The 15,645-nt window shown below is 44.0% G+C and overlaps 1 protein-coding gene across 4 annotated transcripts in view; it reads left to right on the top strand.

Moving 5' to 3' along the window:
* Positions 1 to 1,703: 1,703 nt before the first annotated feature.
* FBXO25 (F-box protein 25) overlaps positions 1,704 to 15,645 on the top strand; it is a 55,990-nt gene continuing 42,048 nt past the window's right edge. Inside the window, exons 1-2 of one of the 4 annotated variants that reach the window (XM_075997300.1) lie at positions 1,704 to 1,858; positions 10,390 to 10,530. In XM_075997300.1, the coding sequence (XP_075853415.1) occupies positions 10,397 to 10,530 (134 nt within the window). In that variant the 5' untranslated portion in view covers positions 1,704 to 1,858; positions 10,390 to 10,396. Of the gene's footprint in view, positions 1,859 to 8,797; positions 10,117 to 10,389; positions 10,531 to 15,645 lie in introns of those variants that run through there. The other 3 variants (XM_075997298.1, XM_075997301.1, XM_075997299.1) reach the window with 3 other exon arrangements.

Below are 15,645 nucleotides of genomic sequence, written 5' to 3'. Positions count from 1 at the left end.
TCCTGGTGTCACTCTGTGGGTTCTGCTGTTATTCTGTGGAGTGGAGTCCTGCAGTTATTTTACCTGCTCACTGTCCAGCCAGTGACTTCTCCACTGGAATGGCGTGGATGCTAGCACATTTGGCCAAATTTAATGTTCTTATGGCCCCTATTGCGGTGGTGGTGTCTTGGCCTCTCCTTAGCTACCAAAAGTCCATATGCACTGAACCTTGACTCAACAGTCCCAATCATCGCAATTTACTTGCAAATGCCCTTCCACAAGTTAAACATTCACACAGGCACTGGGCACTACTTATAACAGCAAACTACTGAAACAACCGTTCCCATCCATGAGAACTATCTGAATAGAGATGATACATCACACAATGGAATAATGTGCAAGCGCGGAAGGAGGGGAGGGAAGGGTGGCAGGGAATAAGGGAGAGAGAGAGAGGAATGAAGGGCGCAGGTGTCCAAGCTGGGACCAGCAAGCAACGTCACCAATTTCAGTCCATAATCACTTACATGACTTTAAAAGCATGTAGTCAAGAAACACTGTTATCACAAGCACATTAGAAATAATTACAAAAACATTTTTCCAAAACACGATAGCCCCTTATTCCCACTGGCCCAGGTCCTTTCTCCTGCGTGGGAAACCCACGGTGTTGAAGCCGCATCTCCAGGATGTCTCCAGCCTCTGGAAAGATCTGCACGCTCCTGTTAACTGTCCAGAGCGGGGCGCCCCATGGCCCCGCGCGGCAACCAGCGGCGCGTCTGAGGAAGCGTCTCCAGCCCCCCCACACGGCCTGAGAGCCCCTCTAGGGCGCAACATCCCAGCGCGCCTCCCGGGACCCGCCCGTCCCTTCCCACGCCCAGCCCTGCCCCCCTCTCCGTGTCCCGCCCGGCCCCCCGCCGCGCCCTGCACGGCCCTCCCCGCCCCACTCCCCGCCCCACTCCCCGCCCCACTCCCCGCCCCACTCCCCGCCCCACTCCCCGCCCCACTCCCCGCCCCACTCCCCGCCCCACTCCCCGCCCCACTCCCCGCCCCACTCCCCGCCCCACTCCCCGCCCCACTCCCCGCCACATCCCAAGCCGCACCCGCCCCTACTCCGCGCCCCGCCTCTTCTCAGCACACCGCCCCTTCTCCTTGCCCCGCCCCTGCCCCGCCCCCGCCCCGCCCCCGCCCCGCCCCATCCCATGCCGCACTCCGCCCTTACTCCGTGCCCGGCCCCTCCCACGCAGTGCCCCGCCCCTTCTCCTTGCTCCGCCCCCGCCCCGCCCCATCCCATGCCGCACTCCGCCCTTACTCCGTGCCCGGCCCCTCCCACGCAGTGCCCCGCCCCTTCTCCTTGCCCCGCCCCCGCCCCGCCCCATCCCATGCCGCACTCCGCCCTTACTCCGTGCCCCGCCCCCTCCCACGCAGTGCCCCGCCCCTTCCAAGCGTCACGCCCCGGCCCCCGCCCCCCCTTCGCGCCCCACCCGCTTCTCCGCGCCCTGCCACTCCTCGCCCCTACCATTTCTCTGTGCCCCGCCTCTCCTCTGCACCACGCCCCGTCCCACACCCTGCCCTCTTCTTGGCATCCGGCCCCACGCCCCGCCCCGTCCCATGCGAGCCGCCCTGTTCTTTCACGACACGCCCGGTCATGACCCGCCCTCCAGCACGCGGGCCGCCGGGCTCCTCTACGTCCCGCCCCAGCACGGGCAGCAGGGCGGAGCCCACTGCGCACGCACGCGCGCCCCACGCCCCTCTGGGACCGGGTAGTAACACCTCCACGTGAAGCCACACCGGCCAATCAGCGCGACCGGGGCGGGGCTTCCCCGCCGTGCCGCGAGAGGCGGCGGGTGACTTCCGGCAATAATCCCGAACGCTTCGCGGTCAGGTGCGGACTGAGGGCGTGGGCGCGTGGGGCTGGGACCCGCGCCCTGGGCCCGTGTCGGGGCGGCGGGCGCGCCAGGTGGTGCTGAAGGCCGCGGGCGCCGGGGGCGGGGGGGAACTGGGGCCGTGCTGGGGGCGGCGGGCGCGCCAGGTGGTGCTGAAGGCCGTGGGCACCGGGGCGGAGACGGGGCCTCTCGGGTGTACGCTGCGTCTCAGGGGACTTCACCCCCTGTCCACCTTCCCCTCCGTCCTCGCCGCAGCCTCCTGGGCCCTCCCGCCAGTCCCCACTTGGGTCGGGGCTCGCACTGCTCTTCCTCGGCGTGTACGTCTCCGTCTCGACGGCGCTCGGGCCTCCTCTCGCGGGCGTCCGCTCCCAGGGCCGCGGTCTCCTCTCCGCGTCCTCAACCGGTTCCTGCGCCGCTTTCTCAGGTGAACGCTGCCTGGGCGCGACCGTCTCTCCTCTAGGCCACCCTGTGCCTCGTCTGCTGCCTGCCTTCCTCTGCTCCGTGTTTGTAGCTCAGGCGCAGTCTCGTCTCTCCAGTTGCCGGACTGTCTTGTTTTTCTTGTAGCTGACACTTGTGAATTTTGCGTCTTTTCCCTACAGTAAGCTCCGTTTGACCTCCCTTCCAGTTAGAGTCCATCTCTATCCTTGGGGCTTGTTAAATTCATTTTGGAAACCGTAATCGAGAGAATAGTTTCTTTTCTTGTGGTGCTCTCTTTTCCCACCTCCACATCCTTACCAGCCAGCCCTCCTCAGAAAAAACATTTCTCTTTCACGATCCCCTCTCCTTTGCGTATTTTCCTTTTCCGTGAAGCGTCTGACTCTCAGCTTTTAGTTTGCCATTTTTTGATGTTCTCTTTAGATCCAGGCTTAAAAGCCATATTCACGTTTGACCCTGCAGTGTTTGACCCTAAGTGATTTTGAAATGCTCTAGGGAGAAGAGAGCAATAAAGAAAAATTTAAATGCTTTTCACATTGAAGATACTATTCTTTCTTGTCCCAGAACACTGGAAGCTATTTTCTCAAAATTTATAATGAAAGATAAGAAAAATAAGGTGGAAAACAAATCATTTTGCCGACTTTTTTCTCTGAATATGAAACTGCCTTGTTATTATTTTCATTGTAACTTGTTTTTGCTTATTCTATGTATGGCCCTTGCTTTACAGTTAAAGCTTTTATTGTTTTTGAAGATAAACATAATAACTGGTGTAAGTACTGGTTATTCATTTCCTTTTCATCTAACTTAAAAACAAAAAGCAAAACACACGCCTTTGAAACTGGACTAGAGTTCTGGTTTTTTTCTTGTTTTTATAGAGCTTTTATATTTAGATTCATCACTAGATCATATTGATATATGTAATATAAGGTAGAAATGTAAAAGTAAAGACCTTTTAATTTAGTGGCAGTTGTCTTAACAGGGTATTCTGGAACTGCTGTTACAAACATAAGGTGGTTAAGAGCATGGAAATAAAGAATAAAACTATTATTTTTAAATAATGGATTCCCAGCTCCACCAGACTCCTGCCTCAGTGTCCCCATCTGTGAAATAGAGAATTGTACTTGTAAAATGAGGATAATAACATTTCCTACCTTGGAAGCTAGTGTGAAAACTAAATGAGGTAATACATGTAGATTGTTTAGAGTAATACCTAGCTTATACCAAATCCTATATATGTTTGCCATTATTATATCATTAGTTCAGGAAAAAAATTATGCTTGCTGAAGGGAAGACATTTTTTGGTTAGTTCTGATTGTCTCATGCCAGTAATTTTTACCAGCAGGTGAACTTCATGAAGTTTTGTTCTACTAAAGTACCCCATCCTGGCGTCCTGCCACATAAAATAGAAATTAAGGGAAAATTTAAAACAGTTTGGCCTCCTAAGCCGTCTGAAATAAGTTGGTATAAAATGTGCTTAGAAATTGCAGATTATACAAGCTATGTAATAGCCAAGACACTCTGAGTAATTGCTGTTATACACTTAATAATTTTCAGTTGTAGTTTCTAGTTTTTATTTTTGTATTTGCAAATTCTCAGGTAATTTTAATTAAAATAAATTTATAAAGCCCTAGCCATTCATGTTTTTTAGTTGAACAGATAAATTCCCATGAAAAGTGCTGGGCCATCTTTATTCTAAAAGTTTAGTATCATTATTTCTGATTCACAAAATCAGATGCCTCAGATTGAAACTATTTTTGAAAACTAGAGATCCAGGCAACTTTTAAATGGCAACCTTTTTTTTGTTGTTTTTCTGTTTGCTGTTTTCCAATGGCTGGTTTTTTGTTTTTTTTTTTTTTTTTTTTTGAGACAGAGTCTCGCTTTGTTGTCCAGGCTAGAGTGAGTGCCATGGCGTCAGCCTAGCTCACAGCAACCTCAAACTCCTGGGCTCGAGCGATCCTTCTGCCTCAGCCTCCCGAGTAGCTGGGACTACAGGCATGCGCCACCATGCCCGGCTAATTTTTTATATATATATCAGTTGGCCAATTAATTTCTTTCTATTTATAGTAGAGACGGGGTCTCGCTCTTGCTCAGGCTGGTTTTGAACTCCTGACCTTGAGCAATCCGCCCGCCTGGGCCTCCCAAGAGCTAGGATTACAGGCGTGAGCCACCGCGCCCGGCCAATGGCTGGTTTTTAATCTACTTCCAGAGTCTGTGCTTTAGTTCGCGAACTGTATAGATTATACTTTAAAATTAAACTTTATTGTGATCCAAGGAGCATACCATGGCAGATCTATGAAATACACATCTACAGAGAATTGAATCTTTTGCTCTGTGTTGAAAATAAAAACCTTAGGTATGGGCTGTTTTTTATTTCCATTGTCCATTAGCTGCATTTCACTCCTTCCTTAAACAATTAAATTTAGCAGCTGAAATACTCAGACCAAACTATTGGGTTGTTAAATATGAAATGTCTGATTTTGAATCAAAATTTATTATATCTCAAACAAGAAGTACAATTAAAATATGCACCTAAACTGTTGACATGGTTTTGCCATCTTAATGGTAGTTTGCCTATGCCAGCAGTGAAGAAGCCTGGAGAGCGAGTGGCAGTGAAATTGCAAAAGGCATTTTCCACAGCTTGTTGAGAATTGAATATCTTTCCTTGCAAGAAATGGTCCAAAGCCTGGAACAAGTGGTAGTCAGTTTTTGCAAGGTTTGGTGAATATGGTGGATGACAGAGTTTTCAAGTCCAGCTTCTGCAGTTTGAGCAGCGTTGGTTTTTGTGATGTGTGGTCTTGCAAGAGCATTGGCCTGTCTTTATTGACCAATCTTGGCTGCTTAATTGAAAGCATCCTCGTTATTTCGTGTAATTGTTTGCAGTGGACATCAGCTGTAATTCATTGACCAGGTTTCATGAAGCCCCAGTGGATAATACCAAGTGCAGGACCATCAAACAGAAACCATTAGCTTTTTGTGATGAATGTTCAGTTTTGGACTGTGTTTCGACACTTCATCTTTACCCAACCATTGTGTTGAACACTTGCGATTGTCAAAAAGAATCCATTTTTCATCATGGGTAACAATATGGTGTAGAAATGGTTCGCCTTTATGTTGTGACAGCAAAGAATGGCAAGCTTCAAGACAATTTCCCTTCTGATGCTCATTTAATTCATGTAGTACCCATCTATCCAGCTTTTTTACCTTGCTGATTTGTTTCAAATGGTCCAACGTTGTTGGAATAGTAACGTCAAATCTTGCTGCTAATTTATCCATAGGTTGAGATGGATTTGCATCTCCACTACATCCACTATAGCTTTCAGCTCATCATTATTCACCATGGTCTCAGATCACCCACATGGCTCATTTTCAAGATTAAAATCACCAGGGTGGGACTTCTCAAACTGTCTACGCATTGTGTGTCCATTAACCACATCCTTCCCAAACATTTGGTTGCTATTTCAAGCTGTCTGTGCTGCATTAGTTCCTCAACAGAACTCATATTCAGAAATAACATGAATTTTTGACTTATCCATGATTTTACAAAAATTTCTCTAAAAAAAAAATTTGAAAGATAATCACAAGCCAAACCAAGCCATTTGAAAGAATGAGGATGTACCTTAATGATAAAAAATAAAACAATAAGTGTCAAAGTGAAACATCAGACATATCAGTTGTCAAACTTAGTACTTAAGGAAATTGGACATTCCATACTTAATAACCTAATATATTCATTTCTCAACAAGTTGTTAAAATGAACTTTCTGTAGAGTTTTGGTAATTGTAAAAGAATTGGTTATATTATTGGAAATACCAAGCTGGCTCTTTATATAAATGGATTGTTTGAGAAATAAGAAGATAAGTGTATTAAATGATGAGTGGGCATAGTGTCTAAATAGATAAGTATAATGTTTGTCATTGGGTTTGAAATACATTGTTAGCCAAGGATACAGGGATGTGCATACAATATAGATACGGGTCTGTTGACAAGATGTTTCTGTTGCTTGGTTGTTTTTGTCTGTCTCCATTCTCCCATTTGATCTATCCTACAGGCCGTAGAAAATTATTATTTTCAAAACAACACTGCTCACATTGATATGTTGCTTAAAAACTTGTAATTTCGTAGAAAATCTGGTCCAAACACCTTTGATATTCAAAGTCTGCTATGATCAGGCTTCTTTCTAGTCACCTTTCCAGCTTATCTACCAATTCTCATGAAATTTCTCCATGTTAGCTGACCTGTTTTGCTTATTTTTTTCAAATGTGTCATAAGCATTTCTGCCATTATACTTATTCCTTGACCATGCCTGTGATAGGTATGTTTCTTCTTGCCTCTCCACTTAAGGTCTAACCATGCTTTAAGGTCAAGCTCATGTCCTACTTTCTCCTCAGAGCTTTCCTAGCTGATTTGCTTTTTTTTCCTTTTAGTTATTTTTTTTTTTTTTTGAGACAGAGTCTCGCTTGTTGCCCAGGCTAGAGTGAGTGCCGTGGCGTCAGCCTAGCTCACAGCAACCTCAAACTCCTGGGCTCAAGCAATCCTGCTGCCTCAGCCTCCCGAGTAGCTGGGACTACAGGCATGCGCCACCATGCCCGGCTAATTTTATATATATATTAGTTGGCCAATTAATTTCTTTCTATTTATAGTAGAGACGGGGTCTCGCTCTTGCTCAGGCTGGTTTCGAACTCCTGACCTCGAGCAATCCGCCCGCCTCAGCCTCCCAGAGTGCTAGGATTACAGGCGTGAGCCACCGCGCCCGGCTCCTTTTAGTTATTTTTTTATAATTTCTTTTAGTTTCTCTTTATACCACTCATTCAGTACTCACGTTACAGCATCGTGTGTGTATGTATATTTGAACATGTGTCTACAAATACAAACTTCACATTACATGTAATGGAGTTTTTTTGTGTGTTTTCATTTGTTTTACTGCTTTTTTTTTTTTTTTTTTTTTTTTTGAGACAGAGTCTCGCTTTGTTGCCCAGGCTAGAGTGAGTGCCGTGGCGTCAGCCTAGCTCACAGCAACCTCAAACTCCTGGGCTTGAGTGATCCTTCTGCCTCAGCCTCCCGGGTAGCTGGGACTACAGGCATGCGCCACCATGCCCGGCTATGCTTTTTTTTTTTTTTTTAGTTGGCCAGATGGTACACCGTTGAGGTCAGGAACATCTAGCATAATAATATTTAGTCAAATGTTTGTCATTGAAGTAATCCTATATTTGATCTATTAGCAATATTTTTCAGGGTTACATTTGATTTTCTTTTTTAAACACAAATTTCTGAATCTACAGTTTAAACGTGATATTGAGAAGTACTGGTACTTTGGCAATTATCAGAGATAGTCGTAACAACTGTTTTTCTCTTGGATGTTTTTTATGAGACTGAAGTTGCCATTGAAAGTAATCACCTGCTACATCATGGTCCTTGCTGCCTTTGGTGGGAATGTTCTCTGGCCTATATCTGAATGTTCTTGAAATCAGAAAATCAGACATATGCTATTGGAAATAGTCTTAGATGTCTCTGGATTGACACTTTTTGAGTACTTGGTGGTGGCTTTTGCATTTTAGGATGTTCAGTAGTTGTGAAGCAGGTCTGTGAGACAAGGCTTATCAAAATAGTGCTGAGATTTAAGGAATATTTTTAAAGTATGTTATAAAGCAAGAGTTTAATTAACATGTGACTGAGAAAATATGTTCAAATGGGGAAGATTTTGAGATGCTCTTGGTGTAAAGAAAAATGACTTCATCATACATTTCATACACATCAGGGATGAAGCATTTGTAGTTGAACCAGGAATAGAAATGTTGTTGAAGGCTATATAATTTCCTTCTATTTTTTTGTCTCTTCTAAGGTATTGTAAATGCGCATTTGACAGCCTGCTTTTTGTTATGCTAAATATAGTTGGGAGCTGTCGTTTGGACACTTTCATCTCATGTGCTTTGTGTGATGTAAATGTTCTGCGGAATGAGAGGTTCCAGGTCTACTTGTATTGACACAGACACGTTACTAAAACTGTTTGCTCGAGGCTTCAGCTACCTTTCTGTAGCTAAATTCAGTGTCAGCTTTTCAATTCTTACCAACTGTGCTTGGCTTCTTTACAACATTTTCCTTTCAGTCATTTCTTTGTTAAAATACATTTTTGCCTTGACTTCTACTTTTCCCTCTACCTTTGGCTGTTTTTCAGTTTTTTTCCTGAGTGCATCTTCATCCCCTGGTCCAGTAAATTTTGATGTTTCCTTGGGTTTGCTCCTTGGCTTTCTTGATTTCTCAGTCTACACATGCTGTGATATTGTTTCTGTGGCTTTCATTACTGTCTATTTTATTTGATTTTATTTGAGACAGAGTCTCACTCTGTTGCCTGGGCTAGAGTGCCATGGCGTCAGCCTAGCTCACAGCAACCTCCAACTCCTGGGCTCAAGGGATCCTCCTGCCTCCCTAGTAGCTGGGACTACAGGCACGTGCCACTGTGCCCAGCTAGTTTTTTCTATTTTTAGTTGTTTGGCTAATTTCTTTCTATTTATAGTAGAGACGGGGTCTTGCTCTTGCTCAGGCTGGTCTTGAACTCCTCCCGGTTTGGCCTCCCAACATGCTAGGATTACAGGCGCCCCGGCAACATTACTATCCATTTTAGATGCTGATGATTTCCCTGTATTTCTCTCCAGCCTTTCTTGTGAACCATGGATCTATCAATTGCTTGGTTCGTTAAAACATAAATATTTATTGAGCTGCTATTGTGTGTCTGCCGTTGTTCAGGGTAATTGGGATAGAGAGCTGAATAAGATGTTGCACGTTGTCTTAGAGGAAAACAGCAAACACATCAGAAATTTCAGATAGCCCTTACTGCTATGAAGGCACTAGGTGGCTCAGAAAAATTTGTGGGGGGTGCAGAGGCCGCCAAAGGGAGCTGTTTGGACAGGCATCAGGGAAGCCTTTCTGGGCAGGGATGTTTGAATGAGCAACATGCAGATAGATCTAAGGCCCTTCTGCCCTCACTGTGTTCAAGAGTCACCTGTGGACCTTTAAAAATACTTCATCCTGATATTCATATTTACTTGGTTTGAGGTAGGGCTAACAACTTGTACCTTTTAAAAGCTTCCCAGATTATGAGGTTAGTGTGCAGTGATACTGAAACCCCTGACCAAGAGGAAGGGAGTGCCAGTCAGTGGGTAGAACTAAAGTTCAAGGTCTCCCTCTTGAATTGTAAACTTCATGGAGGTAATGATGTCTGTTGCATCGTTTTTTAAGTTATAATTTTTATTCCCAGAGTGTAATATGTCAAATGTAACAAGCATGTCCAAAGCTGAAATCGGCATCTCTTAACCTTTTCCCCACAGCAAAACCTTGCTGTTCATATGCCTTATCTCAGAACCAGGTGCCACAACCCAAATTTTGGATGGCTGTGTGACATCTCTTCACACATCCAGCCAGTCTTCCATGCTGTTTGACTCTTCCTCCAAGTATTCCTACCACCTCTGCTCCTCCCAGCTGCCACTCCCAGCTCTTTCCTCTGAGAGTCACACCCCATTTTTTCCCTGGGAATGACCCTGAGTTCTTTGTTACTTCCCTGCAGCAGGCCTTTTCTTGGCCCCTGTTATCCTCAGAGTGAAGTCCAGCTCCTTGGTCTCAGTTGGCCTCACTGACTTCTGCATTCCCAATGTAGCCACTCACTACTCCCTCTCTTCTGTTCTAAGCTTCAACCAGGGTGAAGTACTTACAGGTGTGGAGCGTGAACACTTGCCATGTCAGGACATTTCTGCTCCTGCAGTGACAGTATACTCTGTGTGGAATACTGTCCCTGCTCCTGCCCGCTCCCTGACTGCTGCTTGGTCTTCAGGTATAAGCTTGGTGTCGCCCTGGTAACCTTTCGTGACACATGCAGTATTGGGCTAGTAGTCCACCTGTACTTACCCCCTCTTACCACTTTAGTAGCACCAAAGTACTGTGTTATCTTTTCTGTTTTATCACTAATGTCTAGCCAGCATCAAGTGATAAGCAGACTTAAATGTTAAATAAGAACTTCAGTCTTTAAAATCAGTGAATAAATGTTCTAAATGAAAAGAAACTTCTGTTAATTGTATATACTTTTTAACATGACTGTTTTTTGTAGGAGAACTATGCCATTTTTGGGTCAGGACTGGAGATCTCCTGGATGGAGTTGGATTAAAACAGAAGATGGCTGGAAGAGATGTGAGTCCTGCAGTCGGGAACTTGAAAGGGAGAGTGACCAGTGTAACATCAGTCACAACATGTGAGTCACAGCTAAGCAGAACCCTGTCATTTATGGCCTTATCTTTTTTTTTTCTGGTTAATCTTTTTTTTTTATTTTAGCATATTATGGGGGTACAAGTGTTAAGGTTACATATATTGCCCATACCCCCTTCCCACCTCGAGTAAGAGCTTCAAGCGTGTCCATCCCCCAAACGTTGCACATCTTACTCATTGTGGTTGTACATACCCATCCCTTCCATCCCCCTCCCACCCTCCTGACACCCAATAAATGTTACTCCTATATGTCCACTTAGGTGTTGATCCGTTAATACCAATTTGCTGGTGAGTACATGTGGTGCTTGTTTTTCCATTCTTGAGATACATCGCTTAGTAGAATGGGTTCCAGCTGTATCCAGGAATATACAAGAGGTGCTAGATCACCATTGTTTCTTAAAGCTGAATAGTATTCCATGGTATAGATATACCACATTTTATTAATCCACTCATGAATTGATGAGCACTTGGGTTGTTTCCACAGCTTTGCAATTGTGAATTGTGCTGCTATAAACATTCGAGTGCAGGTGTCTTTTTCATAAAGTGACTTTTGATCTTTTGGGTAGATGCCCAGTAGTGGAATTGCTGGATCAAATAGTAGATCTGCTTGTATCACTTTGAGGTATCTCCATATTGTTTTCCACAGAGGTTGAACTAGTTTGCAGTCCCACCAGCAGTGTAGGAGTGTTCCTCTCTCTCCACATCCACGCCAGCATTTGTTGTTTGGGGACTTTTTGATAAAGGCCATTCTCACTGGAGTTAAGTGATATCTCATTGTGGTTTTGATTTGCATTTCCCTGATGATTAGAGATGTTGAACATTTTTTCATGTTTGTTGGTCATTATTCTGTCTTCTTTTGAGAAGTTTCTGTTCATGTCCTTTGCCCATTTTTTGATAGGGTTGTTTGATCTTTTCTTGCTGATTTTCCTGAGTTCTAAATAGATTCTAGTTATGAGCCCTTTATCAGATGTGTAGCTTGCAAAAATTTTCTCCCATTCTGTGGGTTGTCTGTTTGCTCTCTTGACAGTTTCTTTGACTGTGCAGAAGCTTTTTAATTTGATTAGGTCCTATTTGTTTATTTTTGTTGCTGCTGTGATTGCCTTTGGGGTCTTCTTCATAAATTCTTGGCCTAAGCCTATGTCTAGAAGAGTATTTCCAACCTTTTCCTCTAGAATTCTAATAGTTTCATACCACAGGTTCAAGTCTGTTACCCAGTGTGAGTTGATTTTTGTGAGAGGTGAAAGGTGTGGGTCTTGTTTCAGTCTTCTACATGTGGCTATCCAGTTTTCCCAGCGCCATTTATTGAATAAGGATTCTTTTCCCCAGTGTATGTTTTTGTCTTTGTCGAAGATTAGTTGGCTATATGAGTATGGTTTTATATCTAGGCTCTCTGTTCTGTTCCACTGGTCAATGTCCCTGTTCTTGTGCCAGCAAAAAGCTGTTTTAATGACAATAGCCTTGTAGTATAGTGTGAAGTCTGGTAAATTGATACCTCCTATTTTGTTTTTATTGCCTAGGATTGCTTTTGCTATACGGGGTCTTCTCTGGTTCCATACGAAGCGTAAAATTATTTTTTCTATATCTGTGAAAAATGATGGTATTTTGATAGGGATTGCATTGACTCTGTAGGTCACTTTGGGTAGTATAGACATTTTAACAATGTTGATTCTGCCGAGCCATGAGCATGGTATATTCTTCCATCTGTTTATGTCCTCTGCTATTTCCTTCTTCAGTGTTTCTTAGTTCTCCCTGTAGAGGTCTTTTACCTCCTTAGTTAAATATAGTCCAAGGTACTTTATTTTCTTTGTTGCTATTTTGAAGGGAATTGAGTCTTTGATTTGGTTCTCACTTTTACTGTTGTTGGCATATATGAATGCCTCTGATTTCTTTTTTATTTTTTATTTTTTATTTTTTTTTAGAAACAGTCCCTTTCTTTTATTCCTCTACCTAGAAGTAAGCTGTTTTGTGTCCCCAGGTCCACGTGGGGTTCTGAAGGCTCGCTGACACCTACAGCAGCCAGTCCCCTGCCCCCATTGTACCCACAGCCGGTGGGGGCTCGCCAGATCCGTCTCAGCCTGAGCCCACCTCTTACTCTCCCCAGCACCCTCTGGCAGGTTTGCCTTCACTCGTTCTTGCACAATGCGCAGCAGCCCACAGGAACAAGGGCTCCAGCACGTGGCATCGGCTCTGAGCTTCGTGGCATTGCAAAGGAAAGGGAGATTGTTTCTTTCGCGAGAAGGGTACAGGGTAAAGAGTATGCAGGTTTCTCAGCGGAACAGAGAACACGTTCCTGTTCCCTCCTTCACAGCCTCTACTCGGCCCAAAGGACAGAGACGACCCTCTCTGCGCCCTTAAGGCTGTCCCTTCCTGCAGTCACAGGTCCTGGGCCTAGTGTTCAGATCAGATCCCCCAGCCATGCCAGGGGACTGCCAGGCCTCACAACCTCAGGTCGCACCTGGGAGGGAGAGCCCAGGGCACAGCACCACACTGAAGGCCTGGGTGTCTCTCCCCACCAAGCTCGTGCTCCAGCGGGGCTGATCTGTGCAGCCTCCTGGAAACATCTCCTCCACTCTGAATCCACTTCAGAAAGGCAGGCCCAGGCGGGAGGCAGGGAGGGGCTGGGATGGGAAGGAACATCCTGTCTGCATCAGAGCAGGGGAGGTGGCCCTCAGCCTGCCCACGTGTGCCTGGAGCTTTTTTTTTCTCCACTGAGCGGGAAGTTCATTCGACCGACAAACCTGATTTCTGTGTATTGATTTTGTATCCTGAGACTTTACCAAATTCATTTATCAGATCAAGGAGTCTCTTGTTTGAATCCTTGGGGTTTTCTAGGTATACTATCATGTCATCAGCAAAGTGTGAGAGTTTGATCTCTTCTGCTCCCATTTGGACGCCCTTAATTCTGCTCTCTTGTCTGATTGCTGTAGTGAGAACTTCCAGCACTATGTTGAACAGAAGTGGAGATAGTGGGCAACCTTGTCTTGTTACAGTTATAAGTGGGAATGCTTTCAATTTTTCCCCATTCAGTATGATATTGGCTGTGGGTTTGTCATATATGGCTTGTATCATTTTTAGGTAAGCCCCATCTATGCCTATTTTGTTGAGCGTTCTTATCATAAAAGGATGTTGAATTTTGTCAAATGCTTTCTCTGCATCTGTTGGGAGGATCATATGGTCTTTGTTTTTGCTTCTGTTTATATGGTGAATTACATTTATAGATTTGCATATGTTGAACTATCTCTGCATCCCTGGGATGAAACCCACTTGGTTGTGATGAATTATTTTCTTGATAAGCACCTGGATTCAATTGGCTAGGATTTTGTTGAGAATTTTTGCATCTATATTCATAAGGGATATTGGTCTGTAGTTTTCTTTTTTTGTTGCATCCTTTTCTGGTTTGGGTATCAGGGTTATGTTCGCTTCATAAAATGTGTTGGGGAGAATTCCATCCTTCTTGATGTTGTGGAATAATTTCTGCAAGATAGGCACCAGTTCTTTGTAGGTGTGGTAAAATTCGGGTGTGAAACCATCTGGTCCAGGACTTTTCTTTTTAGGAAGGTTTTTTATTGCTGTTTCAATTTCAGTACTTGATATTGGTCTGTTCAGGAATTCTATTTCTTCCTGGTTGAGCCTAGGGAGGCTGTGTGTTTCTAAGAAATTGTCCATTTCCTCCACATTTTCCAGTTTGTGTGTATATGTATTTATTTCCAGTATTCATAAATTATATCTTGTATCTCTGTGGCATCAGTTGTGATTTCTCCATTATTGTTCCTGATGGAGCTTATTAGAGATTTTTTCTTTTCTGCTTTTTGTTAGTCTAGCCAATGCTGTGTCAATTTTGTTAATTTTTTCAAAGAACCAACTTTTTGTTTTATTAATCTTCCATATAGTTTCCCTGTTGTCAATTTCATTTAGTTCTGATTTGATCTTAGTGATTTTACTTCTTCTGCTGGGTTTGGGGTTGGTCTGTTCTTCTTTTTCCAGCTCTTTGAGATGATTCACTGGGTTGTCTATTTGTGATCTATTCGACTTTTGGATATAGGCATTTATGGAAATAAACTTTCCTTTCAGGACTGCTTTAGCTGTGTCCCACAGGTTTTGGTAACTTGTGTCACCTTTGTCGTTTAGTTCAAAGAATCTTTTGATTTCCATCTTGATCTCCTTGTCTATGAAGTGATCATTCAGCAGAAGGTTGTTTAGTTTCCATGATTTTGTGTAGAAATGAGGACTCCTGTTAGGATTGATTTCTACATTTATTCCATTGTGGTCTGAAAAGATACATGGTATAATTTCTATTTTTTTAAATTGTTTGAGACGTGCTTTGTGTCCTAGGATATGGTCAGTCTTAGACAATGAGCCATGAGCTGATGAGAATAACGAATATTCTGTGGTTTTGGGGTAGAATGTCTTGTAAATGTCAGTCAGGCCCATTTGTTCTAGGGTTCTGTTTAAGTCCATTATTTCTTTGTTGATCTTCTGTTTGGAGGATCTGTCCTATGCTGTCAGTGGGGTGTTAAAGTCTCCAAGTATTATGGTGTTGTTTATTCATTTGTTTAGATCCAGTAGAGTTTGATTTAAGAATCTGTGTGCACCAAGGTTGGGTGCATATATATTTAGAATTGTTATGTCTTCTTATTGAACTGCACCCTTTACCATTATATAGTGACCTTCTTTGTCTTTTATTTTGTTGATTTAAAAACTAAGTTATCTGTAATCAGCATTGCCACACCAGCTTTCTTTTGGCTTCCGTTTGCTTGAAATATCATTCTCCACCCCTTTACCTTTAGTCTAATTCCATCCTTGCAGGTTAGATGTGTTTCCTGAAGACAGCAGATACTTGGCTTGTGTTTTCTTATCCATTCAGCCAGCCTATGTCTCTTGAGTGGGGAGTTCAAGCCATTCACATTTATTGAGATAACTGATAGGTGGGGCAGATTTCTGTTCATTATGTTGGGTTGAACTTTGTTGCTTTGTTTTCTCTCTTGAGCCATTGTAGTGTCTGGGCTTTGATCTTTAGCTTTGAGTAGATTTACATTCATGAGTGTTTATTGTGCTGATCCATGGATAACACTGTTTTGAGTACTTCTTGAAGGGCTGGTCT

Source organism: Microcebus murinus, chromosome 24, assembly GCF_040939455.1.
Source record: "Microcebus murinus isolate Inina chromosome 24, M.murinus_Inina_mat1.0, whole genome shotgun sequence".
NCBI classification, from domain to species: Eukaryota; Metazoa; Chordata; class Mammalia; order Primates; family Cheirogaleidae; genus Microcebus; species Microcebus murinus.
The sequence above is the reverse complement of the archived record's forward strand: the minus strand, read 5'-3'. Positions and strand labels throughout refer to the sequence as shown.